General features: G+C 66.0%; 2 protein-coding genes across 4 annotated transcripts in view; one reads left to right on the top strand and one right to left on the bottom strand.

Annotated features, from left to right (window-relative positions):
• The first annotated feature begins 1119 nt into the window (after positions 1–1119).
• Positions 1120–23019, top strand: TRAPPC13 (trafficking protein particle complex subunit 13). 2 transcript variants are annotated; one of them, XM_029070004.2, is made up of 13 exons: positions 1120–1640; positions 9063–9131; positions 9988–10087; positions 12500–12584; positions 13576–13703; positions 14820–14892; positions 15126–15170; positions 18263–18280; positions 19619–19752; positions 20298–20496; positions 20776–20876; positions 21255–21405; positions 22834–23019. In XM_029070004.2, the coding sequence occupies exons 1-13, from the start codon at positions 1595–1597 to the stop codon at positions 22939–22941; spliced, it is 1257 nt and encodes a 418-aa protein (XP_028925837.1). In that variant the 5' UTR covers positions 1120–1594; the 3' UTR covers positions 22942–23019. The 2 variants fall into 2 exon arrangements, with proteins under 2 accessions (XP_028925837.1, XP_028925839.1); XM_029070006.2 differs by lacking the exon at positions 18263–18280.
• Positions 23020–25145: 2126 nt separating this feature from the next.
• SGTB (small glutamine rich tetratricopeptide repeat co-chaperone beta) overlaps positions 25146–27597 on the bottom strand; it is a 29665-nt gene continuing 27213 nt past the window's right edge. The window contains exon 10 of one of the 2 annotated variants that reach the window (XM_029064238.1): positions 25146–27438. In XM_029064238.1, the coding sequence (XP_028920071.1) occupies positions 27327–27438 (112 nt within the window). In that variant the 3' untranslated portion in view covers positions 25146–27326. The remainder of the gene's footprint in view (positions 27439–27597) is intronic. The other variant, XM_029064237.2, reaches the window with a different exon arrangement.

Consider the following 27597-nt stretch of genomic DNA (forward strand, 5'->3'; position numbering starts at 1 on the left):
ACTGGGTGAATGGGGGCGAGTCACTTCACTGGGCCTCGGTGACCCCATCTGTCAAATGGGGGGTGAACATTGGGAGCCCCACGGGGGAACAACCTCATCGCCTTGTATCCCCAGCGCTTAGAACAGTGCTCTGCACAGATTAAGCGCTTAACAAATGCCAACATTATTATTATTAGAACAGTGCTTTGCACATAGCAAAAGCTTAATAATAATAATATTACCTCATCTGTCAAATGGGGATGAAGACTGGGAGCCCCACGTGGGACAACCTGATGACCCTGTATCTCCCCAAGCGCTTAGAACGGTGCTCTGCACATAGTAAACGCTTTACAAATACCAACATTATTAGCTGTTAATAATTATTGTAATATTACTTGTTGCCCAATTGTACAGTCCAAGAGCTCGGCACAGTGCAGAAGCAGCAGAAGAAGCAGCGTGGCTCAGTGGAAAGAGCACGGGCTTTGGAGTCAGGGCTCATGAGTTCGAATCCCAGCTCTGCCACTTGTCGGCTGTGTGACTGTGGGCGAGTCACTTAACTTCTCAGTGCTTCAGTTCCCTCATCTGTAAAATGGGGATGAAGACTGTGAGCCCCACGTGGGACAACCTGATTCCCCTATGTCTACCCCAGCGCTCAGAACAGTGCTCGGCACATAGTAAGCGCTTAACAAATATCAACATTATTATTATTATTAGTGCTCTGCACACAGCAAGCGCCCAATAATGACGATTGAATGAATGAATAAATACAGTTGAATGAATGAATAGCGAGCAGTCGGGCGGGTGTCAGCCCGTCCTTGGGTAAGGAGTGTCTCTATCTGTTGCCGAATTGTCCATTCCAAGCGCTTAGTACTAGTGCTCTGAACATGGTAAGCGCTCAACAAATGCGATTGAGTGAATGAATGAATGAATGAATGAATGAGGCGGCCGGAACTAGTTTGGCCTCAACGGCCTCCGTAGTCTCTGAGGCGGCCGGAATAAGTTTGGCCTCACCGGCCTCCGTAGTCTCTGAGGCGGCCGGGACTAATTTGGCCTCATCGGCCCCCGTAGACTCTTAGGCGGTCGGAACAAGTTTGGCCTCACCCGCTCCGATAGACGCTGAGGCGGCCGGAACTCGTTTGGCCTCATCGGCCCCCGTAGACGCTGAGGCGGCCCCCGTAGACGCTGAGGCGGCCGGAACAAGTTTGGCCCCATCGGCCCCCGTAGACGCTGAGGCGGCCGGAACTAGTTTGGCCTCACCGGCCCCCGTAGATTCTGAGGCGGCCGGAACAAGTTTGGCCCCATCGGCCCCCGTAAACGCTGAGGAGGCCGGAACTAGTTTGGCCCCATCGGCCCCCGTAGACGCTGAGGCGGCCGGAACTAGTTTGGCCTCACCGGCCCCCGTAGATTCTGAGGCGGCCGGAACAAATTTGGCCCCATCGGCCCCCGTAGATTCTGAGGCGGCCGGAATAAGTTTGGCCCCATCGGCCCCCGTAAACGCTGAGGAGGCCGGAACTAGTTTGGCCCCACCGGCCCCCGTAGACGCTGAGGCGGCCGGAACTGGTTTGTCCTCGCCGGCCGCCGTCGTGGTCCCTGAGGCAGAAGGCCGGCGGCCATAATGGAGGTCAACCCGCCCAAGCAGGAGCACCTGCTGGCGCTCAAAGGTAAATCCGCCCCCGCCCCCAACGGCAGCGCGGCCCCTCGGGAGGCGCGCGGACGGAAACGCAAGGCGCCCGCCCGTCGCCCTCCCTCCCTCCTCCCCCCCCCCCCCCCGCCGCGTCGTCGCCGCCCGGTCCCGGGTTCGAATCCTCCCGCGGGGCCTGGGGCACGTCCTACTTACCGAGGGCCCCACGGGCCTCCCTCGCTACTATTTACTGAGCGCTTGCTGTGCGCGGGGCGCTGTGCTGAGCGCTGGGGAGAGGACGGTGTTCATTCAGTCGTGTTACTGAGCGCCTACTAGGTGCAGAGCACTGGACTAAACGCTGGGGAGAGGACGGTATTCATTCACTCAGTTTATTGAGCGCCTACTAGGTGCAGAGCGCTGGGCTGAGCCCTGGGGAGAGGACGATTTTCCCTCCAGTCCTGTTTTTTGAGCGCCTACTAGGTGCAGAGCGCTGGACTGAGCGCTGGGGAGAGGACGAGTTTCACTCCAGTCGTTCGGTTGTATTTATTGAGCGCCTACTAGGTGCAGAGCGCTGGGCTGAGCGCTGGGGAGAGGACGATTTTCACTCCAGTCATTCGGTTGTATTTATTGAGCGCCTACTAGGTGCAGAGCGCTGGGCTGAGCGCTGGGGAGAGGACGAGTTTCACTCCATTCAGTCCTGTTTTTTGAGCGCTTCCGAGGTGCAGAGCACTGGACTGAGCGCTTGGAATGAACCATTGGGCGACAGGGAGAGACCCTCCCTGCCCAACGACGGGCTCGGGGTCGAAAAGGGGGAGACAGAAAAATAACACCGTTGGTATCGGTTAAGCGCTCAGTACGTGCCGAGCACCGTGCTAAGCGCTGGGGGAGACCCGGGGGCATCAGGTGGTCCCACGGGGGGCTCACGGTCTTCATCCCCATTTGACGGAGGAGGCGACTGAGGCCCGGAGAAGTGACTCGCCCCCAGTCCCCCAGCGGACGAGTGGGGATTCGAACCCGTGACCTCTGACTCCAAAGCCCGGGGCTCTTCCCACTGAGCCGCGCCGCTTCTCTGATGATGATAATAATAATAATAATAATAATAACGGCATTTGTTAAGCGCTCACTATGCGCCGAGCACCGGGGAGGATACAGGGTGATCGGGGTTGCCCCCCGGGGGGCTCCCAGAGAAGCAGCGCGGCTCAGTGGAAAGAGGTCCCGGGTTCGAATCCCGGCCCTGCCACTCGTCAGCTGTGTGACTTTGGGCGAGTCACTTGACTCCTCGGTGCCTCAGTTCCCTCATCTGTCAAATGGGGATGGGGACCGTGAGCCCCCCGTGGGACCACCTGATGCCCCCGGGTCTCCCCCAGCGCTTAGCACGGTGCTCGGCACCTAGTCAGCGCTTAACGGATGCCAGCATCGGTATTCTTCACTCGCCTCGGTTTCCTCGTCTGTAAAATGGGGGCGAAGACCCGATGACCCCGGATCTCCCCCAGCGCGTAGAGCGGCGCTCCGCACAGAGTACGGGCTGGGGCAGAGGCCGGCGTGACGACTCCGTTTCGAACCCGCTGCGGGGTTTCCCGTCTGGGCCTCGGTCACCCTGTCTGTAAAATGGGGGTGAAGAAGAATGACGTCGGCCGGGCGACGGCGGGGGAGCCGCCGCGCTTCTCCGGGCCTCCGGTCCCTCCCCCGGAAAACCCCGGGGGCGGGGGGACGACCCGACGACCCGACGTCCACCCCAGCGCTCGGTGCGGGGCACACGGCGAGCGCCTAACGGATACCGTCGTGGTCGGTCCGTTATCCCGGAGCCCCCCCCCCCTCCCCTCCCCCCCCGCGCCTCGGTTTCCCCGCGCCCCCTCCCACTCCGGGCCCCGAGAACGAGCGTGTCGCCTTCTCTGCCGTCCTCCGCCGCAGGTGCCGTTCCCCCGCGGCGAGCGAAGAGCCCGGCGGCCCGGGCGGGATGACCGCGGAGGTCCTCCTCCATTACCGGCCGGGCGAGGCGGACCCCTCCCGCTGGCGCGCGGCGGCCCGGGAGGCGCTGGCGCCCTTCCCCGCGCGCCCGGCGCCGACGTTCAGGCCCTGGTTCCCCGGCCGGCCGGACGCGCGTCCGCTGAAGCCCCGCCGGCCGCCGCCGCTCGTCCCGGAGGACGCCGGGCAGGCCCGGCCCCCGCCCCGGCCCCCGCGCCCCGGGACCGCGCCCTCCCGCCGCGCCCGGCGGATCCCCGGCCCCGGGGGCGACCCCCCGTCCGGCCGGCGCGCCGCTGGAGCGTCTCGGGGCCCCGGGGCGCCGCGCGCCCGGCGGCCCCCCCGCCGTCCGAGGAGCTGCGGAGGGCCGCGGCGGAGCGGAGGCTGCCGTGGTGCTGCCGGGCCCGGTGGACCATCGAGCCGTCCGCCTGCCCCCGGCAGACGCTGGAGGACGTCTGGGCGCAGCTGAACCGGCTGGTCCGCCGCGGCGAGCTGCCCTCCTGCAACGCCACCATCCAGAGGCCCGCGCGCCAGATCTGGGTGTTCTGCGACCTGGCGCGCGGCGAGGACGTGGGGAACCTCCTCAAGGGCAGGTTGGGCCTCGCCGGGGAGATCCACCTCTCCGTGCGGAAGCACGGGGTCGTTTTCAGCCTGTGATGGCTGTCGCCCGCCGACGCGGGAGTCGGAGCGCCTGCGCCGCGCGCCGCGAAGCGCCGTCCGAAGCGCCGGGGACGCCGGGCGGTCCCACGGGAGGCTCCCGGCCGTCAGCCCCCGTCTGACGGATTGAGGTCGCCGAGGCCCAGAGAAGCGGAGGCAGCCGCCCGAGGGGTCCCCCCGGCTGGCGGGGACCGGCATTCGAACCCAGGACCTCGGACTCCCGCGCCCGGGCTCCCGCCGCCGAGCCGCCTCTAGACGTCGGCGAGGGTCCGGATGCGCGACGGAGGCCCGCGGACCGGACGTGGCCGACCCGGGACGTAGCGCGCCCGCGAATGCGTGGGGCACCTTCTGGAGAGAGGAAGGCCGGACCGGACCGGATCGGGAAGACGGAATTTGTTCGTGCGGAAACCCCGGTCCGGGTGATTTTGATGTACGTGATTGACGTTTCAGTGACGAGCGTCCAGATAGGCGAAATCTCTCCGTCTTCCTTGGGAAATCCCAGGTCTTGTTTTGTTTTCTTCAAACGCACGTGCCAGTGAATAAACGGAAAAACGAGTCTGACTCCAGCACGCGCGTCTCCTGTAGTTTCTACGAGGGGGGGGAGAGAGGTGTCGGAGCGCTTACCGAGTGCGGGGCACCGGAGCGAGGAAGGAAACGTATCGGAGCGCCCACCGCGTGCCGAGCGGTGGAGGGAGGATAGGAGAGGCATAGGAGCGCTTTGTGCGGAGCACCGGGGTGAGGGAGGGGAGGCCTCGGGGCACTCGCCGGGGGCGGAGCACCGGAGTGAGGGAGGAAAAGTACCGGAGCGCTGACTGCGTGCGGAGCACCGGAGTGAGGGAGGAAAAGTATCGGAGCACTTTGTGCGGAGTACCGGAGTGAGGGAGGAAAAGTACCGGAGCGCTTACTGTGTGTGGAGCACCGGAGTGAGGGAGGAAAAGTACCGGAGCGCTTACCGTGTGCGGAGCACCGGAGTGAGGGAGGAAAAGTACCGGAGCGCTTACCGTGTGCGGAGCACCGGAGTGAGGGAGGGGAGGTATCGGAGCGCTTACCGGGTGCGGAGCACTGCAGTGAGGAAGGGGAGGCATCGGAGCACTTACCGGGTGCGGAGCACCGCAGTGAGGAAGGAAAAGTATCGGAGCGCTTACCGGGTGCGGAGCACTGGAGTGAGGAAGGAGAGGTATTGGGGGCAGCGCACCGGAGTGAGGGAGGAGAGGTATCGGAGCGCTTACCGGGTGCGGAGCACCGGAGTGAGGGAGGAAAAGTATCGGAGCGCTTACCGTGTGCGGAGCACTGCAGTGAGGAAGGGGAGGCAGCGGAGCATTTACGGTGTGCGGAGCACTGGAGCGAGGAGGGGAGGCAGCGGAGCACTTACCGGGTGCGGAGCACTGGAGTGAGCATTCGGGAGAGAGCGTGCCGACGGCCGCGTTCCCCGGCTCGGGAGGCGCCGGCTCGGCGGGTCCCGCTGGTCTTCCTCGCGGCGTGGGCCGCGCTCGCCGGGCGGCCGGCGCCGGGCCGCACGCCGGGCCGGCGGGAAGCGAAGCGGGTTGGGCGCCGTCCCCGTCCCGCGGGAGCCTCCCGGCCTTCGTCCCCGTTTTGCGGACGAGGGAACCGAGGCACGGAGAAGTGAAACGACTCGCCCGGGGCGTCACGGCAGCGGGCGCTCTGGGTCCCCGGCCCGGCCTCCGACCCGCCGGGCCGGCCCGCTTCTCTAATAATAATAACGTCGGTATCCGTTAAGCGCTCGCTACGTGCCGAGCGCCGGCGGAGATGCGGGGGGGGCTCGCGGTTAATCCCCATTTTGCAGATGAGGGAACTGAGGCCCAGAGAAGTGAAGCGACTCGCCCACGGTCCCACAGCCCACGAGTGGCAGAGCCGGGAGTCGAACCCGTCACCTCCGACTCCGAAGCCCAGGCTCTTTCCGCTGAGCCGCGCCGCCTCTCTAGGCCGCGGCCCCGGGGGGAGGCCGAAAGAGACCCGGACCCGGGTGTGAGAATCGCGTCCGGTCCGCCGGCTCCGTTGGATAATGTCGGTATCTGTTAAGCGCTCACTATGTGCCGAGCACTGTTCTGAGCGCTGGGTAGATACAGGGTCATCGTGTCGTCCCACCCCGGGGGCGCTCACAGTTCGTTCCCCCCCCCCCCAACCCCCCCATTTTCCAGACGAGGTCGCCGAGGCCCGGAGAAGCGAAGCGACTCGCCCGTGGTCGCCCAGCCGGCAGGCGGCGGAGCCGGGATTCGAACCCGCCACCCCTGACCCCCGAGCCCCGACCCCGCCCGCTGCTTCTCCGCAGCGTGTCGTCACCCCGCCCCCACCTTGGGACGCCCCCGGCCGGTGGCGGCGTCGGACGTCCGTGACCCTCGGCGACTCGGTTCGTTCGGTCGGTCATTCGGCAGTATTTACCGGGCGCTCGCCGGGTGCGGAGCACCGTCCCGAGCGCTCGGGACGGACGGTTCGGCGACGGACGGAGGCCGTCCCTGCCCAGCGACGGGGCTCCCGGTCGGTCCCATCGGGGGCGACGGACGGGAACGACAGCGATAACGTTGTCTTTACTGAGCGCCCACTACGTGCCGAGCACCGGCCTGAACGCTTGGAGCGGACGGTCCGGCGAGAGAGGGAGAGTGACCCGTCGGGGCCGGAGGTTTCCGCGGGCAGATCCGCCGCCGGCCGCCGCGATCGCGTGCGTCCCGGGACCCGAGCGACGGAGGGCGAGGACCGCGCGGCTTCGCCGGCGGCCGGGCCGTCCTCCGGCCCCTTCCCCTCGCGGGGCCCGAGCCGAAGCGGCGAGGACCCCGAGGGACGGCTCACTCGGCCCTCTTGGAAACCCTACTTAAGACTCGCCTCCTCCGAGAGGCCTTCCCAGACGGAGCTCCCCTTCTCCCTCTACCCCCCCCTTCACCTCTCCGCGGCTCAACCCTCTTCTCCCCCCCCCCCCCGTCTCCCTCCGCTCCTCCCGTCCCCCTCGGCACCGTGCCCGTCCGCGCGACCGGTTGTATCTTCGTCACCCTATTTATCTCGTCGGTGAGACGGGCATCGCCTCGGTTCCGTTTGGTCGCCGTCGTTTTTCCCGAGACGTCCTTCCCCTCGACCCTATTCATCGTCCTCGTCCGTCCGTCTCCCCCCGGTCGGACCGCGAGCCCGTCAGTGGGCGGGGACCGTCTCCGTCCGTCGCCGACCCGTCCGTTCCGAGCGCTCGGCCCAGTGCTCCGCACGTAGCAAGCGCTCCGTGAATACCATCGGACGAACGGGAGAGGCGCCGCCCTCCCCGGGACAGATCCTCCGGCCGCCCGTCGTCTCCGGGGGCGGGATCCGGACCCGCCGCCGCGCCTGGCCGGGGGACGGTCCCGCTGTGGCCCCGGGTTTCGAATCGGACCCCGAAATCCTAGCGGGAAGCGCCGGGGTTTTCCGCGTCCGGGTCGCGGCGTCCTCCGTGGGGCCGCCGGCCGGCCCAGCTCCAGCTGAGACGCCCGCGGACGCCCCCCGACCCCGCTCGATGCCCGAGCGGGGACGTCGTCCGATCGGGAGCCCCGCCGGCTTCTCGGCTCCCGTCCGGGGGGGGACGGCACGTCGGCGCCCGCGGGTCATTCGCCCCCGGGGTCACGGCGCCGGGTGCAACGGGCTTCGGGGGAGGGGTCTTTAGCGAGCGTTTCCTCCGGCGGAACCTCCCTGGCCGCAGCGGAGCGTCCGCTTTGAATATTGGCGTTGAGCCCGAAAGGCTTTCCGCCGGGAGAACCTGGTTTTCCTGCTAGTCGGCTGCGCGAGACCGATTTCCGCGGGCCCCGTCTCCTCCAGGAGGCCTTCCCTGACTGCGCCCTCCTTTCCTCTTCCCCCTCCCCGTCCCGCGTCGCCCCGATCTGCTCCCTTTAGGATGAGGGTGATAATTACGGTATCCGTTAGGCGCTTACTACGTGCCGGGCGCCGTACTGGGCGCCGGGGTGGAGACGGGCCAATCAGACGGGACCCCCCGTCCCACGTGGGGCTCACGGTCTCCGTCCCCGTTTTTACAGGCGAGGAGACGGAGGCACGGGGAAGCGGCTTGCCCGAGGAAGGCCTCACCGCAGACAAGTGGCCGAGCCGGGATTGGAACCCGTGACCTTCCGACTCCCAGGCCCCGGGCTCTAGCCGCTAGGCCGTGCTGCCCCTGTAGACTCCGCGAGGGCCTGAGGTTACCCAGGAAATACCGGCCCTGCGGGGCGATTAGTCTAACGGAAGAGCAAGCCGAAACCCGGAATAATATAATAAAAATAACGACGATGGCGTTCGTTAAGCGCTTACTCCGTGCGAGGCGCCGGTCTAAGCGCCGGGGGGGGGGGGGGGGGATACAGGGTGAGCAGGGGGTCCCACGTGGGGCTCACGGTCTTCATCCCCATTTGACAGAGGAGGGAACCGAGGCCCGGAGAAGCGAAGCGACTGGGCCAAAGTCGCCCGGCTGGCGAGCGGCGGCCTTCGAACCCGTGACCCCGGCCTCCCGGGCCCGGGCTCTTTCCGCCGAGCCGCGCTGCTTCGTGTCATCGGGAGGGGCTCGTCACCGGGCCCGGAGCGGCTGAAAGAGCCCGGGCCCGGGAGGCCGGGGTCACGGGTTCGAAGGCCGCCGCTCGCCAGCCGGGCGACTGCGGGCGAGCGGCTTCGCTTCTCCGGGCCTCGGTTCCCTCATCTGTCAAAGGGGTGACGAAGACCGGGAGCCTCACGCGGGACGACCCGATGACCCCGTATCTCCCCCGGCGCTTAGGACGGTGCCGGGCACATAGTAGGCGCCTGACAAACGCCGCCGTTACCGACATTATCACCCGACCGGAGCTGCCGGAATCGTCACTGACTCTTCCCTCTGGCTTTTCTGAATTTGCAGTGATGAGGTTAACCAAGCCCACGCTTTTCACCAATATCCCAGTGACCTGCGAAGACAAAGACCTGCCAGGTACGTGCGTCGTCCCCGTCCCCGTCCCCCCCCCCCCCGACCCGGGCGCGCCCCGCTCCGCGAGCCTCGATTTTGAGCCCGCGACGCCTCCGGCTCATCGGGTTTCGAACCCCCGGGGGGGGCGTCCTCGTAGAGACGGGCGTGAGGGGTCTCGCGGCCCAACGCCCGTCTCGGAAACGGGTATCTTCAGAGAGTTTCGGCCGCGGGACTTCCCCTCCCCCGCCCCACCCGTTGGGTGAAGCGGCGTTGGAGAAGCAGCTCCGTGGAAAGAGCCCGGGCCGGGGAGTCCGAGGTCGTGGGTCCTGATCCCGGCCCCGCCGCTTGCCGGCTGGGTGACCCGGGGCCGGTCGCGTCGCTTCTCCGGGCCTCGGCGGCCTCATCTCTAAAATGGGGATGAAGACCGTGAGCCCCACGCGGGACGACCTGATCCCCTTCCGTCCCAGCGCTTACAACGGTGCCTGGCACACAGTGGGCGCTTCGATACCGGCATTATTGTTATTATTATTAGTAAGAGTTTCCTCTCGTTGGTTTCGGTCCTGCCGCCCCCGCTTCCGGGGGCCGCCCCCCCGATCTCGTCTTGGGGCCCGGGATACGCCGAACGCCACCTATCTTTTCCGCCCCCCCCCCCCCGTCTTCCCGCTGCTGTCGACCCGAGCCCCGGCTCTTCCCGGCCGTCCCAGACCGGACGGCCCGGATCTCCGTCATCCCTCCCGCTCCCGTAGCAAGGGACGCCCCCGGGAGGCCGAGGGATCCGAGCGCCGCCCGTTAAAGATCCCGGCCGTCGCGGGAGCTCGTCGCTCCCCCGAAGCCGGCGCGGGAGCGGTGCCGAGAGGCGCGTGACCCTCTGTCCCCGCAGGCGACCTCTTCGATCGCCTCATGAGAGACGACCCTTCCACCGTCGCCGGGGCCGAGATCCTCACGCTGGGCGAGATGCTCACGTTGCCGCAGAACTTCGGGTGAGGCCCAAGGGTCCGGCGCCGAGCCCCGACGTCGGCCTCGACCGGGGGGGGGGGGGTGAACAGAGGGGGGTCCGGGCTCGGTCCGGCGCGAGTGGCGGGGGGCCGGGCCCGGGGGCCTGGGGGTGGGCGGCGGGGACACCGGGGACCCGGGGAGAGGAGAAGCCCCCCCGGCCGGCCCGCTCGGCCGGGCGCCTCGCGCCGGGTGCGGGGCGTCGCGCGAGGCGTCCGGAGGAGCGGCACCGTCCCCGCACTCGATCTGACGGCAGAAAGCGGGAGACGGAAAGGCACAGCGATGCGACCCGGGGAGCGGGAGAAAGCACGACGCTGTGGGCCGGGAGCCCCTCCGGCGGGGCGGGGGCGGATTTTTCCCGGGAATTTCAGTGCCCTGCTTCGCACTCAGTGGGTGCCGGCGAGGAAGAGAAGCGGCGCGGCTCCGCGGAAAGAGCCCGGGCTGGGGAGTCCGGGGTCAGGGGTTCGAATCCCGGCTCCGCCACTCGGCGGCTGGGTGACTCTGGGCGAGTCGCCTCCCTTCTCTGGGCCTCGGTTTCCTCCTCTGGAAAATGGGGATGAAGACCGTGAGCCTCACGTGGGACGACCCGATTCCCCTGCATCTCCCCCAGCGCTTAGAACGGCGCTCGGCACATAGTGAGCGCTGAACAGATACCAACGTTATTATTACATTATTAAAACCGTTCCCAACGGGAGTTGGGCAGGGCGGCGAGATGAAGGACTTTTCATCCACGTAAATCCAAAGACGAACAGGTGCTGAGGTCGGCTCTGCCTGACTGATGACTAGGTGCCTAAAAGGTGTCGGGTGTTGAGCTGGAAAGAAATTAGAGGGGCGGGTGATTCCAGCCGGGTTTCTGGTCCACGGTGGATTTGCGGGCCGGGGAGAGAATAACAGGGCCACCCTCGGCCCCCCCCGGCACTCGAGAGAAGCAGCGTGGCTCGGCGGAAAGAGCCCGGGCTTGGGAGTCCGGGGTCATGGGTTCGGATCCCGGCTCCGCCGCTCGTCAGCCGGGTGACCGTGGGCGAGTCACTCCGCTTCTCTGGGCTTCAGTTCCCTCATCCGTAAAGGGGGGATGAAGACCGTGAGCCTCACGTGGGACGACCCGATGACCCCGTTATCTCCCGCGGCGCTTAGAACGGTGCTCGGCACAGAGGAAGCGCTTAACAGATGCCAACGTTATTATTAGGATTATTATCAGCTGGGTGACTGTGGGCACGTCGCTTCATTCATTCAATAGTACTATTTGAGCGCTTACTATGTGAGAGCACTGTACTAAGCGCTTGGAATGGACAATTTGGCAACAGAGAGACAGTCCCTGCCCAATGACGGGCTTCACTTCGAAGCGCTTAACAAATACCAACATCATTATTATTTTGATTATCGTCAGCTGTGCGACCGTGGGCGAGTCACTTCACTTCTCTGGGCTTCAGTTCCCTCATCCGTAAAATGGGGATGAAGACCGGGAGCCTCACGAGGGACGACCCGATGACCCCCGTATCTCCCCCAGCGCTTCGAACGGTGCTCGGCACATAGTGAGCGCTTAACAAATACCAACATCCTTATTATGGTGATTAGTATGTACATACCTTGCAATTAGGTACCCTGAATGATTTACGACGATGTCCGCCTCCCCCTCTAGGCCGAAAGCTCGGCGTGAGCGCGTAGTAAGTACCAGCGATTGATCGATTGACCGATCAAAGCGGCACCTCGCCAGCAGACGCAGCCGGGTGCGAGGGCCGGGACGGAGTCGCCACCCAGGACCGCTGTGGCCTCCCCCCCGCCCCTTAACGTTGCAGCTTTGGACCGACCGCTGTCCTCCTCCGTCCGGGAGCGTTGAGGGTTTGTCTGGGACGACTCCTCTCTCTCGAATTCCCTCAGCTCCCGATCCGCCAAAGCCCCGGGCCGCCCGCCCGCTCCCCCGGCGCGTCGGAGCGCTCCGGAGACCTGGGGCGGCATCGCGGCGGGCGCCGGCTGTCGGCCGAAGCCGTCCCCCGCCGCTCGCGCGGCGCCCGCGGACCGGAGAGGGCCCACTCCGCAGAAGGAGCGGCGGGAGCGGGCGGCTCCGGCGGACGGCGAGGCCACCCGGTTTCGGAAACGGGAAGCCGCCGCCCCCCCGGACCTCCCCCCCCCCCCCCCCAACGAACCTCCGCACCGTCCGCCCGCGGATCTCCGATCGGGGCCGTCCCCGGCGCGTCCGGGGAGGCGGGAGACGGGCGGCCCCGGCAGAGGGAAGCGGTGGCGACCTCTCGCGCGTCACGCCCCGCGAGGGACGGCCCGGATCGGGCTCCCCAAGTGAGCGAGCTCGGGGGCCCGAGCGTCTCGACCGGGCCGAGGCCCCCCGCGCGCTCGGAACTGCCGTCCGGACCGGACTCTGCCTACAGACCTCTCTTCTCTGGCAGAAACATCTTCCTGGGAGAGACCTTTTCCAGCTACATCAGCGTCCACAACGACAGCAGCCAGATGGTCAAAGACATCCTGGTCAAGGTGAGTGGCCGTCAGCGGGAGGCGGCCCCGGGTCGGCCCGGCCGGGAGAGCCACGGGCCTGGGAGTCGGAAGGACCCGGGTTCAAATCCCGGCCTTGCCGCCCGACCCGGGGCGAGCCGCCTCGTTTCTCCGGGCCTCGGTTTCCTCCTCTCTCGAACGGGGATTAAGCCTCCGAAGCCCCACGCGGGACGGGAACCGACCCGATTCGCTCCTGTCCACTCCAGCGCTCGGCGGAGCGCGTGGCGCAGAGCGAGCGCTGAACGGATACCCCGATTGTGATGCCCGCCACCTGTTCCTCCGTCCCGGGGGCAGCTCTTCTCCCTTCAGAGTTCTCTGGGACTGCGGCGGGGGCCGCCGCAGGGTCCTTTGATTTGGTTTTAAAGGTCCGGCTGTCAGCGCGGCGCTTGATTCCTCCGGACGGCCGAGGAGCGTGACGGCCCCCCGGCCTCCGCTGCGCGTGGCTGCGGTCCGGCCCCGTCCCGGCTGCCCCCGCCGCGCTTCTGCGAAGGCAGTCGTGTCGGTGTTGGTTAAGCGCTGACCCTGTGCCCGGCACCGTTCTGAGCTCTAGGAACGAGAAACCGGAGAAACGGGGAACTAGAAACGTCCAAGAACGAGCACCGTTCCATCTGGGGGAGACGCAGGGTAATCGGGTCGTCCCACGCGAGGCTCACGGTCTTCATCCCCCTCTTCCGGACGAGGCCACCGAGGCCCCGGGCGGCGACGTGACTTCCCCGAGTCACCCGGCTGGCGGAGCCGGGATCGGGACCCGTGACCTCCGACTCCTCGGCCCGGGCTCTTTCCACCGAGCCCCGCTGCTTCCTCAGAGGCAGCCGTTGCCCGTGAAGACAGCACTGGGGGGGGGGGTGGAGGAGGGGGAATCCGGACGGTCAGATAAGCGGGAGGAGGCTGAAGTCCTTTCCGGCCGAAGACGTTTCCGAAATGGGTCTCCTGTAACTCGGGGGCGGGGTGTTGGTTCTCCCCCGCTCTCCAGGCCGACCTGCAGACGAGCTCCCAGCGTCTAAACCTTTCAGCGTCCAGTTCTGCCGTGGCCGAGCTCAGACCGGACTGCTGCATCGACGACGTCATCCACCACGAAGTGAAAGAAATCGGGACGCACATGTAAGGAATTCTGTTCCCCGACTCTTGCCTCCGGGGAGGCGGCGGGCTTTCGGGGAAAGCCGCGTGGCCTAGCGGAAAGAGCCTGGGCCCGGGCGTCCCGGGTCCTGGGATCGGATCCCGGCTCCGTCACGGGTCAGCTGTGCGACCTCGGGCGAGTCACTCAACTTCTCGTCTGTGAAGTGGGGATCCGGTACCTGGCCTCCCTCCTCATTAGCCTCTGAGCCCCTTAGAGGACAGGACTGCGTCCAATCTGATTTCCTAGGTTTTCCCTCGGTATCGAAGCAGCGGGGCTCAGAGGAAAGGAGCCCGGGCTTCGGAGTCAGAGGTCGTGAGTTCGACTCCCGGCTCTGCCCCTCGTCAGCTGTGTGACCGTGGGCGAGTCATTTAACTTCTCTGTGCCTCGGATCCCTCGTCCGTAAAATGGGGATTAACCGTGAGCCTCACGTGGGACGACCTGATGCCCCCCGTATCTCCCCCAGCGCTTAGAACGGCGCTCTGCACACAGTAAGCGCTTAACAGATGCCAACATTATCATCGTTGTTATTGAGCGCGGTGCTTGGCACGTAGTAAGCGCTCGACATACCCCAGTTATTCGTTAAAGGACCCGAGTGGAGGGGCAGGCGTTCCAGTCCCAGCTCTGCCCCGGCTTGCTGCGTGGCCTTGGGGGGCGTCTCTTGGCCTCTCTGGGTTTGTTTCCTAACCTGTCAGATGGGGATACGTGGCGTGAGGTCGCCTCGAAAAATGCGGCCTTAGTGTCGTCGGTGTTCTGGGGGGATTTGCCCAAAACATCCCTAACCGCGGGTGGGAACCGTGCCTACCAGCTTTACCATATCACCCGCTCCCGAGCGCTCGGGACAGTGTTCGGTGCCCCGAGAGCCCTCAAGAAATACCACTGATCGTGTGAGCATCTGAGAGATCTAGAGGGACCGGCATCCTGCACGTTAAACAGCTCGGTTTCTCAGATGAAGTGGCAGGGTTGGCTTGGCTTCCTCCCCGGAAACTTCAGACGTGCCGGCTCAGGGGTGGTCGGTGAGCGCTTAGTCCGGCGCTCTGCACACGGTCAGGGCTCGATAAGTACGGTCGAATGAACGAATGAATGCCCCGCCTGTCTTTCAGCCTGGTCTGTGCGGTCAGCTACACCACGCAGAGCGGAGAGAAGATGTACTTCAGGAAGTTCTTCAAGTTCCAGGTGCGGAGCCGGCGGCCGCGGCGGCCTGCCCTTCTCGGCCCGGCCGGGCCAGCGCGGGAGAGGATCCGCCCCGGATCGACGCCGGGCCTTGCTCGTTGGTCTCGATTCTCCCCGGGAAGGCGCCGCGCCGGGTTCGATGCGCAGAGGAGCTCGGGGGCCGCGGCTCCGGCCGGCGACGGGGCGTATCGGGAAGGAGAGCCGTCTCGCTCATCTCGGTTCTTTCCTCTCACCAGGTTCTCAAGCCCCTGGATGTGAAAACCAAATTTTACAACGCCGAGGTAAGCGTCGGCTGCCCCCCCGCCCCGTCGCGCCTTCGGAGCCATTGGGCGGAGCGGGACGGCTTTCGTTGGAAAGGCAGAATCTCAATCTGTTGAACGGAAAACCAGGCATTCCTCCCCGCCCCCGCTTTCAGATGAACGGATCACTTGGCCGCGCTAATTATCGGTGGGAAGCCAGTGTCCGTTCAATCCGGGATCGGTGACGGGGACCCCGGGGCTCGGCGAATCGATCGCTTCCGCTTCCACTTTTCGGTTCCCGGACCGTGGACCGCATCTCTGAGACAGAGACGTTGGGTTCGAAACACCTCGTTGCCTGGTCGGGGAGCCTGACTCTCCTTTCCGTGGCCACTGTCCTGTACCCCTCACCGGCTTTGGAGGTGAGGAATCAATAGCCATAATGGTAACAGGTCTGGTAAATCCCGTCCACGGATCCAGACGGCCACGCCGAGAGCCCCGATGGCTTTCGGAGATCAGCCTGAAGAAGGGTAGCCGTTCTTCGGGGTGCTGCGCGGAGACTGTCACGCGCGAACCCGTACTGAGCAGCCGCCGGGACCGCCTCTCCCCTTCCGGGGAGACCGCCGGGATCGGCAGGACCCCTGTTCAGAACGGAAGGGAAGCCGGGTCTCCGCTGCGGCCCCGTCCTCTCCCCGGACATCGGGGCGCCGGGCCGATCCGGAGCTCCTCGCCCAGGCAACGTTGGCGGGAAATACCCCAGCACGCAAGAGGAGGGAGGGGTTGGTCGGGGAATCGGGGGTCGGGAGAAGGAAGGAAGCAGGGGGAGGGCTGCCTCTCCGGGGAGCCAGGGCGGGGTGACCGTTCATTCGATCCTATTTCTTGAGCGCTTACTGTGTGCGGAGCACTGTACTGAGCACTTGGAATGTACACTTGGGCACCAGATAGAGACCATCCCTGCCCACTGATGGGCTCTCGGTCCAAAAGGGGGAGGCGGGCAGCAAGACAAAACAAGTAGGCATCAGTACCATCAAAATAGGTCAGTAGAATCACAGATACATACACATCGATCCAAACACTTGTCCTGTCCGTCTTGACAACTACATCAGTCAGTCAGTGGTGTTTATTGAGTACTTACTATGTGCAGAGCAGTGTACTCAGCGCTCGGGAGAGTACAGTACCGCGGAATTAGCAGGCCCGCACCCCGCCCATAAGGAATTTACAGTCTAGAGGCGAGCTTAGAGCCCGCAGCCTCCTCGCTGACCTCCCGTCTCTCCCCACGCCAGTCCTTACTTGGCTCTGCTGTCCGGATAATTTTTCTAAATAAACGTTCAGTCCACATCCGCCCCCTCCTCAAGACCCCCCCCAGTGGTCTCCCATCCCGCCCGGCATCAGACAGACTCTTCGGCATGAAAACACTCGATCGGCTCCCCGCACCTACCTTACCTCGCCGATTTCCTCCTGCAGCCCAGGAATGATGATGATAACGTTGGTGTTTGTTAAGCGCTTACTATGTGCGGAGCAGTGTTCTAAGCGCCGGGGCAGATACAGGGCAATCAGGTCGTCCCACCTGAGGCTCACGGTCTCCATCCCCATTTTACAGATGAGGGAACTGAGGCACAGAGAAGGGAAGGGACTAGCCCAGAGTCCCACAGCTGACAAGTGGCAGAGCCGGGATTCGAACCCGTGACCTCAGACTCCCAAGCCCGGGCTCTAACAAATTTCAGGGCGAGAGCGTCTCGGCTCACCGACGTCGAACACCTTGCTGATGCCGGGTCGTGTTCGGGGCAGGAGGTGTGAGCCCCTTGGCCTCATCGATCCTTCGAACAGTCGTCGTCGTCGTCAGCGATACTGACTGGGTGCAGAGCACTGTTCTAAGCACTTGGGAGAGTACGGTACAACAGAGTTGGGGGACAGGTTCCCTCCCTTCCACGGGCTTACCGTCCGGAGGGGGAGACGGACGTTAAAATCAATTCTGGACAGGGACCTAAGTTCCTCGGGGTGAATAAAAGGTACAAATCCAAGCGCGCGCGAGAGAGGCGGGAGACGGGAGGTCACTTTGTCCCCAAATAGCATTTTCGAGGGAAAGCTGAAGAGTCCTGGAAAAAGGGCAGCAGTGCGGTGTAGTGGCTGGAGCCCGGGCCTGGGACGCGGGAGGTCGTGGGTTCTGATCCCGCTCCGCCACGTCTGATGTATGGCCTCGGGCAAGTCCGCTTCTCCTGTGCCTGTATCTTTAAAATGGGGGTTGTGACCGAGAGGTCCGTATGGGACAGGGACTGTGTCCAGCTCGATCTGCTTATCGCACCCCAGCGCTCGGCACAGTGCCTGGCACCTAGTAAGCGCCTAACGGAGACCGTCGCTAATATCGTTCTCTAGACGTCAGTTCTCTCATCGGTAAAACGGGGGTTAAACCCAATGTGGGACGGTGAACTTTGTCCAACCCGCTTATAATAATGTTGGTATCTGTTAAGCGCTTCCGATGGGCAAAGCACCGTTCTGAGCGCTGGGGGGAGACGAGGCGATCAGGGTTTTCCCTCGTGGGGCTCACGGTTTTCAACCCCGTTTTACAGATGAGGTAACCGAGGCGCAGAGAAGTTAAGTGACTTGCCCAAAGTCACCCAGCTGACGTGTCGTATCTACCCCAGGGCTTCCTACAGTGCCTGGCGCGTAGTAAATACTTAACCAACGCCATCATGTAGATCGATATGGATCTATAGATATATGAAAGAGGGGTGAGCAGGCCCAGAAAGGTGACCCGGAGGTGGGTCTGGGGCGGGGATGAGCAGGTCGGGCCGACGGTCGGTCCGCCTCCGGGCGCGGGACGCGGGGTGCCGGGGCAGAAAGTGGGTCAGGTCCCAGCGTCCGGGACCTCGAGGAGGTACAAGGCGCCCGAAGCCACCCGGTTCCGCGGGTTGTCCCTCCCCGGAGTCCGTCCCCCCGCCGAGAGGCGGCCGGGTCCCCTCCGTCCTCTGTGCCCGTCTATCTCTCTTTCCTCTCTCGGGCGCTAACGCCGTCTCGTCTAGACGGGACCAAAATGCCCGGGCGCATTTTGTGCGGAAGTTGGTCGTCGTCCTCCTCCGTTAACATTTAACGCGGATTTTTCTGTTTGTGTTTTGTTTTTTTTTTTATTTTCCCATTAGAGCGACCTCAGTTCTGTGGTAATTTTATTTACTTTATTAGCGATGAGTCTGCTTTCCTTGGTGTCTTCTAATCACCTCCGTGCCCGTTAACATCTCTGGAAAAACAGGGTGGGAAAGCAAAGTTGGTTGCGAAGCTGGGTCCCGCGGCAGCCTTCCGCCAAAACCGAGAAGTCGCCTTTCCAAATTCCAGAGGCGAGACGGAGCCCTGCCCCTTTCAGGGTCGGGGGCACCCGACGCCCCGGGCCGACCGTCCCGGCCGGCCTAACCGCCCGACCGGCCGCCCGCCCGGCCCCGGGGGCGGCGAGAGGCCGGCTCGGCACGGTCGACCCGGAGAGACGGGTCGAAGAGCCGCCTCCTCTCCGTGGGGCAGTCGGGAGCCGACCGGATCGGCGGCCCCCCGGTCTCCTTGTCCCCTCGGAGCCGGCCGGGGGGCCCGAGCCCCGGCGGCTCCGGTTGGGTCCCCGGCTTCCGCGGTTCCGCTCCCGCTCGCCCGACCGTTCCGACCAACTCGTGCTTCCCCACCGGGCTGCTTCTTTCTCTCTCCCTCCCTCGCTCCCACCCGGCTCTTCCTAAACCCAAGCTGGCGGTCGGCGCCTCGCCGCCGCCGAGCGCCTCGGGGACGGGGCGCGCGGCGGCGTCCGAGAGAGTGGACGGGCGGGACGCCCACCGGGGCCCCTCGGTGAGGAAAGGCGAGGGGGCCGACGGCCCCCGGGGCTTCCGGGACGAGGCCCGGGAGACCCTCTGGCCCCTCGGTTCCCCCGGGCGGGGTGAGAGCGGATGACCCGGCCCGAGAGCGGCCCCCGGCCGGCCTCTCGCTCGCCTGCGAATCTCGATGGAGCCTCGGCGCTAGAAGCCTCGCCCGTCCCGGCCGCCCCCGGCCCCCGCGTGGGGGCCGAGGTCGTCCTCGGGAATCACGGAGCGAGCGAACCCCGGGCGAGGGTATCGGAGCGCCCGCGGGACCCGCGGCGACGCAGCGAGGTACGGGCCGGCCGCCCCGGGGCCGGAACGCTCCCCGCCGAGGGACCGAGCCCCCTCTGGGCTCCCACCTGGGTTTTGGGGGCGTTTTTTTTGTTTTTCCCTCGGTGCGGGGGAGGTCCGCTTTCGGGATCCCCAGTCCGGCTTCTCCCCCCCCGTCCGCCGTCGGCCGGGGCCCGACCGCTCTGCTCCCGCGGACCGCGCCGGGGGCCGCTCGCTGCCGGCTTTCTCGCATTAATCGCCGTCGCCTCGATTTGCAGGCTGAACTAATCGCACCGGGGGGTTGATGGGGGCCGGCCTCCTCCCCGAACTAACCCGCGGCCGCCGGCCCGGGTCCGGCGCGCCGCCGCAGCCGGCCCCCGTCTCTTCCCGCCCCCGCAGACCGACGAGGTTTTCCTCGAAGCTCAAATCCAGAACATCACCACGTCGCCCATGTTCATGGAGAAGGTCTCCCTGGAGCCTTCCGTCATGTACAACGTCACCGAGCTGAACGCCGCCAGCTTCGGCGGACGAGGGTGAGGACGCCGGGGGCCCGGCGGGACGCGGCGCAGGCCGCCGGGCAGGAGGCGCGAGGCCCCGGCCCCGGCCGGCCCGCCTCGGTTCCTCGAGCCCGTCGTCGGCCCGTCGGTCGGTCACCCGTAGTTATCGAGCGCTTGCCGGGGAGGCCCGGGTTTCCTTTTCCTCTTGGTGGTATCGGTTGAGCCCTTACCCCGTGCCGGGCTCCGTACCCGGCACCGGGGGTGGATACGGGCCAGTCGGGTCGGACCCGGTCCCCGTCCCGCTTGGGGCTCACGGGCTTAATCCTCATTTTACGGATGAGGTGACCGAGGCACGGAGAAGCGAAGCGACTCGCCCGCGGTGGCGGAGCCTGCCGGTCAGGCCGCCCTGCTTCTCCCGTCTCCTTTCCACCCTCCCCACGATCCCGTAAGGGAGCAAGGAAGGCGGGAATCGTCATTCCCCCGACGAGCAACGGAGATCCGGAGAGGCCCGGCGCCCGAGACCTCGCCCGCGGCGGGCCGGCGACGGGCGCCCGGCGACGGCGGCCTCTTCTCCCTCTCAGGGTGTCGACGTTCGGGGCCAGGACGTATCTGCAGCCCTCGGACACGCGCCAGTATCTCTACTGCCTGAAACCCAAGCAGGAGTTCGCCGAAAAGGCCGGCGTCATCAAGGGCGTCACGGTCATCGGGAAGCTGGACATCGTGTGGAAGACCAACCTGGGAGAGCGGGGAAGGCTTCAGACCAGCCAGCTCCAGAGGATGGTGAGCGGGGGCCGGAGAAGGGACGGGGACGGGGCACGGTGTGTCCCCCCAGGAGACCCGCACCCCGTCCGGCCCCCTCCCTCCCGGGTCCTCGCCGGCCCCCTCCGGGCTCGGTCGGGACAGGGACCGGCGGGGCGACGGGGCGACGGCCCCCCGGCCCCTCTCCTCGGGGCGAAGAGACGGCGGGAGGGGACGGCACCGGCCTCCCCGAGACGGGATCCGCACGGGCGGGCCGGGCGCGGGGGCGGAGGTGACGGGGGCCGTCTCCCGTCGGCGCAGGCCCCGGGCTACGGCGACGTGCGGCTGTCCCTGGAGACCGTACCGGACACGGTCACCCTGGAAGAGCCGTTCCACATCACTTGCAAAATAACCAACTGCAGGTGACGTCGGGGGCGGGGGCGGCCCGGCGGGCCCGTGGGGCGCGAGGCCTCGGTCGGGGGGCGGACCTCCCCTCGCCGTCCCCACCGGGTCGGTCTCCCCGGGGGAGGGGGGAGCGGCAGGGGCACGGGTCGACGACCCCCCGCGCCGGGGGCCGAGACCCGGAGGGAGGAGGCGGCCCGGGGCGGCTCGTTCACGGAGCCCCGGGGGGCGGGGGGGCCGCGGACAGACGGGAGAGCCGGGGGTGAAGAGGAAAATCGGTGGGAGGCGGCGGGGGCCGGGAGCCTCGCGGGTCGCCCGAGGGGGGCCGGCGGGCCGGGGCCGGGGCCGGAGGGAGCGGGCGCCGGCGGGACTGGCCCGCGTGTTTCCGTTCTCCTCAGCGGCGAGAGGACCATGGACCTGGTCTTGGAAATGTGCAACACCCAGTCCATCCACTGGTGCGGGGTCTCCGGGCGGCAGCTGGGCAAGCTGAGTCCCAACTCGTCGCTCCACCTGGCCCTCACCCTCCTGTCCTCCGTGCAGGGTTTGCAGGTGAGGAGGAGGAGGAGGAGCCCCGGCCCCGCGAGCCCCCGCCGTTGGCCGGAGGAGCCGGCCCTCCCCGCTCGGCGCCCGGCGCCTTGGTTTGCCGCCGTTCCCGGGGCGACCGCGGGGAAGGCGTCCCCGGAGTGAGCCTCCGTCCCCGTCCGGGACGCCCCGGGGGGCTCCCTGTCCGTGGACGAGGGCGGGGCGGACGGGGACGAGGGTCGACGAGGCGGTAAAAAGAAGCGGCGCGGCTCAGTGGAAAGAGCCCGGGCTTGGGAGTCGGAGGTCATGGCCATTTGTCAGCCGTGTGACTACGGGCAAGTCACTTAACTTCTCGGTGCCTCAGTTCCCTCATCAGTAAAACGGGGATTAAGACCGTGAGCCCCACGTGGGACGACCTGATTCCCCCGTGTCTACCCCAGCGCTTAGAACGGTGCTCGGCACATAGTGAGCGCTTAACAAATACCAACGTTGTTTTTATTATTATGGGTTCAGATCCCGGCTCAGCCGCTTGGCAGCTGGGTGACTTTGGGCAACTCACTTCTCCGTGCCTCAGTTACCCCGTCTGTAAAATGGGGATAAACACTGTGAGCCCCACGTGGGACGACCTGATGACGCTGTATCTACCCCAGCGCCTAGAAGGGTGCTCTGCCCATAGTAAGCGCTTAACAAATGCCATCAACCTTATTATTATTATAGAAACAGAGTGAGATGCGTTCAGCCCCGCAACCGCAGCGGGGCCAGAGGGGGACGGTTTCGGGATTTCGGGCTCCTCGCGGCTTGGGGTTGAACGGGCCGCCCCGAGCCTCTAACGGAGCGGCAGCGCTTCCAGGTCACCGACCTGGAGGTCAGAAGGGCCTGGGTTCGGATCCCCGCCCTACCGCCGTCTGCCGCGAGACCCCGGGCGCGTCGCTTAACTTCCCCGTGCCTCGGTTACCTCATCCGTTAGGTGGGGATCAAGACCGGGAAGGCCGCGCGGGACAGGGATCGCGTCCGGCCCCATTTGCTCATGTCCACCCCGGCGCTTAGTACGGCGCCCGGCGCGTAGTGAGCGCTTAAGGAAGGCCGTTAAGAAGTAGTTTTTGGGTTTTTTTAACGGAAGCGCGTCGCGCGCCGTCCCGGGTGCCGGGGTAGATACGAGAGAACCAGGTCCCCGCCCCACAGAGGACTCCGTCTGAGGAGGAGGGAGAAGAGCAGGCGCCGAATCCCCGTTTTACCGTGGAAGGGACTTCGGCACGGAGAAGTCAAGTGACTTCCCCGGGGCCCCACGGCGGGCACGGGGCCGAGCGGGCATCAAAACCCAGATCCCCTGGGTCTCCCAGACCCCTCCCCCGTCCCCCGGGCCCCGCCGCCTCCCCCAGCTCGCGATTCGGCTCTGGCTTCCGGAGGCCGGACGCGGCGCCCCGCCGACCTCTCCGTCTCCCCTCCGTCCCCCAGAGCGTCTCCGGGCTGAGGCTGACCGACACGTTCCTCAAGAGAACCTACGAATACGACGACATCGCGCAGGTCTGCGTGGTGTCCTCGACCGTGCGGGTGGAAGGCTGAGGCCGCCTCCGCCGAGCCTCCGGGACCGACCGCCCGCCGGACGCCACGGGGCCCGCGGCGGTCCGACGGAGCGGGCTCGGGGACGTTTTGCGGGAACTCCCTAGGCCCGGGCGTCGGTCTTTAAAGGGAAGAGTCTCTGCCGGTTTTATTTCAAGGGGGACAATAAACGCGAATGCCGCGATTCGACATCCACCGCGCGCACGGCCCCGTTTTGGTCGACGGCCTCCCTCGGATCCCGGCTGGATTCCTCTTCGGGGGCGAAGCCGCCGCACGGCAGAGCGGGGCGGTCTAGCGGACGGAGCCCGGGCCCGGCAGTCGGAGGACGCCGGCTCTAAGCCCGGCTTCGCCGCCTGTCCGCCGTGTGACCTCGGGCGGGCCGCTAGACCTCTCCGTCCCTCGGTCGCCTCGACTGCGGGAGGGGGGTGGAGACCGCGGGCCCCACGTGGGGCAGCCGGTACCTGCCCCGGCGCTCAGGAGGTGCCCGGCCCCTAGTAAGTACTTGAATACCGTTAGAAGAGAAGAAGAACGAGCTGGGGAGAAGGGAACGGCCCAAGATGGAACGGGAGATGGGAAATCTGGAGGGCTGCTTAGAGGCGAGGGGAGGCCGGCGGAGGTTTTTTGAAGGGAAAGGACGGAGCGGGGTGAATACCGCCTGAGAAACGGAGCTTCCGCTCCCGCGGAGAAGGCATTCGGCCTTCGCCTCGGGGCGGGCGGCCGCGGTAACTCAACCGCGACTCGCCCGCGGCGTTCGGTGCCCCGTCCCCCGTCTCGGCGCCGGTCACCCGTCTGCCCGTCTCCCCCGGACGCCCGGGCTGGAGCGCGGTCGGAGCCGGGGAGCGCCCGTCCCGCGCGGCCGGCCCGTTGGGCTAGCGGCCCCCCCCCCCCCCCCCCCCGCCAGATAGGACGGCGGGACTCGGGCGCGTCGGTGCCCGCCCACGCGGGACGTCCGACCTGGCACCGCAGGGGCCGTCCCCGACCGAGGGCCGGGTCGGATTCACGTGACGGGGGAGGTGGGTCTGCGCTGTCCTCCGGTCGTACGTATCGAGCGCTTACTACGCGCGGACCGCTGGACTGAGCGCTTGGAGCGGACCATCCCTGCCCGACGACGGGCTCCCAGTCTAAAGCGGCGTGGCTCAGTGGAAAGAGCGCGGGCTGGGGAGTCAGAGGTCATGAGTTCGACTCCCGGCTCTGCCGCTTGTCGGCCGGGTGACTGTGGGCGAGTCACTTCACTTCTCCGGGCCTCAGTTCCCTCATCTGTCAAATGGGGATTAACCGTGAGCCTCACGTGGGACGACCCGATGACCCTCTATCTCCCCCGGCGCTTAGAACGGTGCTCGGCCCATAGCGAGCGCCTAACGGATACCGACGTCATTATTATTAAAGCAAGAGCAGGGTGGGTGCTCCCGCTTGGCGTCTGCCTGGGGGCACGGACAATTTCCCCACATTTGGTCAAGAAATCCACCGCCTCATAGTAGGCAACCACAACCTCGAGTTGCCACCCGCTTGGTTTCTTAGTAATGATGGTGGTATTTGTTTAAGCGCTTACTACGTGCCAAGCACTGTCCTAAGTGCTGGGGTAATAATGTCGTCGATGGTATCTGTTAAGCACTTACTATGCGCCAAGCACTGTTCTAAGCACCGGGGCGGGGGGAGGAATGCAAGGCGATCACGTTGCCCCACGTGGGGCTCCCAGTCTTCATCCCCATTTTGCAGATGAGGTCACCGAGGCCCGGAAAAGTGAAGTGACTCGCCCACGGTCACACAGCTGGTAAGCGGCCAAGCGGGGATTAGAACCCACGACCTCGGACTCCCGAGCCCGGCCTCTTTCCACACTGAGCCGGGCTGCTACTCTGGTATCTGTTAAGCGCTTAGCATGGGCAGAACACTGTATTAAGCGCTTGGGAAAGTACAACAGAGTTGGCCCGCCCGTGAGTTAGGGCATTTATTCGGTTGCTTGCTCTAAGCCACGAATGGGGTAGGAGCAAGATTACGTCGGACCTCGGCCCCCCCGCCCCCCCACCCCGGGGCTCAGCACCCAACAGGGAGAGCGAGGCTCTCCTCCCCGTTTTACAGGTGAGGAAACCGAGGCTCAGAGCAGCGGAGGGACTAGAATTCAAGTCCCCTGACGCCCGGCAGCGTTTTGGCTCGTTTAGAGCTTTCTAGGGAAAAGTACAGAACGTCCAACTGAAAGTTAGAGGCAAGTCTTCGATGCATAATCGTTTATTACTTTCCATGACAAAGTGGAGTCTAAAATGAGAGCGATATTCACCCGAAAGAGTGGCTTTCCGCTAACTGGAACCGTGGGTATGAAATGTTCTCGTAGTGCAAAATAAAGTGCAGTTAGTGTAAAACTAGAGAGTCGGTCTTTCCTCACCCGGAATGATTAAGACGAGTTAAATGAGGACTAAGCACAACATTTCGGTCGCCGTAGAGGCGGCGTTCGGGGCCGCTCGTTCACCGAGCACATCCGCGCCCGCGTGAACCTTCTGCCTTTTCCCTAATTCCATTTCAGGAGCGATTGTGGGGGGGGGGGGGGGAGGGAAGGTCAGCGGGGACCCGCTCCCCTCGCGTGGTTTTTGGGGGGCTAGAAAGCCGCTTCCGTTCACCCGTCGGAGGAAAGGGCCTTCACCCCACTCGGGAGCCGCAAGAACGGCGGAGTAAATCCGGCGCGGGAGACGGAAACCGTCAGACCGAGCGCCCGCCCCGGCAGGGACGCAGACCGCGGCGCTTCACCGACCTGACTTCTCCATCTTTTCCGACCCGGCTTCGCCGCGTAGTCGGAAAAGGGAAGCGTCCCCGCGGAGAGACGGGTGGGAAACCGCCGACGGGGCAGGCGGACACGTGGCCGAAGACCGGCGGGCCACGGGGTGTCGGGGTCTGACCGGTCAGCGCTCTGATGCGACTGGTGATTAGCGGCAGTGGGAGAGACAGGGTAGGTGGGGGTTTTTCCCATGGCTTTAGGACACATTTCAAGGGTAATCGTCGCTTCTAATTTAGTATCAGTCACCCTCACCAGCCTCGGCCCTCAGCTTCTCGCTTCTCCCCTCGGGCGTCCGGCGGCGGCGAGGGGGCACGGCCACCCACCCGCTCACCCGAAGCCACTGAGTTGGGGGGGAGCCGGGCTCCCCCTCCGCGAAACGCATTCGGCCAACTCCGGATTGTCCCCGCGTGACACGGACAGGGACCGACTCCCTCTCCTCAGCCTAGAAACCACGGGGTCCGCGGCCGCTCTCTCCTCCTCGCCCGTCGGTCCTGCCCCCTGTCGGAGCGGAGAGTCCGAGGTCCCGGGTGGGGAGGTCGTCCCGGGGGGCAGGATCGGGTTTCCCTCTAGAATCTGCTCCCTAAAGTGCTTTATCGTTTTCCCCCCCCGCCGCCCGTCCCTCACGAGGCCCCCCAAGACGGTCCGCCTCGGGACGGGAACCCCAACCGGGCCCCCGTCCGCCGGGCGAGGCCGTTTCGGGGAGCCCGACTCCCCCAACCCTTCTACTCCCTTCATTTCCCGACCCCCCCCCCCCCCCCCCGCCTCCACCCGCCCCGCAGGGGAAACCTCGGACTCGGGCAGGACGGTTAAGGGCCGAGGAAGAGGAGAGCCACGGCCTCGGGGCGGAAGATGAGGGGAGGGGGGCGACGGCTACGCCTGAAATGGTTTCCGATCCACCGTGGGCTCAAAGATCGACGCCCACCGGAGCCCGATCAAACGCACTCCGGGGAATCCTTAACCGAGCGGGCGGCGACGGACCCGACCGCGGCTTTCGGTTCCCGCCGCCGGTCCGGTCGCGCCGACGGAGGGGGAGGCGGCCCCGGCCCGGTGTCTCTCTCGGCCACCCCTCCCTCCATCGCCCGGGGGTACGACGGCCTCGGGGAAGGACCGCTCTCTCTCCGCGGCCGGGGTCCTGGAGACCGGAGGACGGGCGAGGATCGGGGAGCGGGGGGTCCCGGGATTAGGGGGCGAAGCCCCCCCCCCGCCCCGCTTTAGGAGAGGGGGGAGAGGCCGAGGCGAGAGCCCGACGTCCACCACGACCCAGAGCGGGGCTGGAGGTCGGGCGGGCCGCCCGAGCCGAAGGCTCTTCCTCTACAGCGGCGGCGACACCGCGCTGCGCGGACACGGGGCGGTCGGGGCCGGGGAGGGGGGCGACTCCGTTCTCTAACGCGTCGACGTGACCGAACGCACGCCGGGCTCCTCCCCCGGCCCCGGCCCCGGCCGCGGCGCCGACGCACGTGCCCGGGACCCGTTCTTCGTTTCTTCGCCGCCAAAGCGAGCACGGTGGGGCTGGCGACCATCCGTGGGGCGGGGGGTCCGGGGGAGGGGGACGGGGGGAACGGGAGGCGGGCCGGGAGGGGGACGGGGGAGAGGGCCACGGGGGAGGAGGAGGAGGAGGAGCGGATCAGGAGTGCTCGGCCGCGCTGCCGCTGAACGATCGGCTCCGGACGTGGTTGCGCAGCTGCTCTATGAGCTCGGGGTTCTGCTGCTGGATCTGCTGGGCAAACTGCTGTCCCCTGCGGGGAGGGAGGCGGGACGCCCGTCAGCCCGAGGGGCGGAGCCGGGAGTGGAACCCGCGACCTTCCCACTCCCAGCCCCGTGCGGTATCCACTGGGCTCCGCCGCTTCTCCGTTCCAAGTGACCTCATCCCCATTATACAGGTGGGGAAACTGAGG

The sequence above is a fragment of the Ornithorhynchus anatinus genome, chromosome 1 (genome assembly GCF_004115215.2).
Source record: "Ornithorhynchus anatinus isolate Pmale09 chromosome 1, mOrnAna1.pri.v4, whole genome shotgun sequence".
In the NCBI taxonomy this organism is placed as follows: domain Eukaryota; kingdom Metazoa; phylum Chordata; class Mammalia; order Monotremata; family Ornithorhynchidae; genus Ornithorhynchus; species Ornithorhynchus anatinus.

Bases quoted from the DNA above. Each gene is read 5' to 3' on its own strand.
- TRAPPC13 (XM_029070004.2), top strand. From the start codon at position 1,595: ATGGAGGTCAACCCGCCCAAGCAGGAGCACCTGCTGGCGCTCAAAG. The intron at 10,088-12,499 runs GTGAGGCCCAAG...CTTCTCTGGCAG, and splicing joins ACGTTGCCGCAGAACTTCGG to AAACATCTTCCTGGGAGAGA. The intron at 20,877-21,254 runs GTGACGTCGGGG...CGTTCTCCTCAG, and splicing joins TGCAAAATAACCAACTGCAG to CGGCGAGAGGACCATGGACC.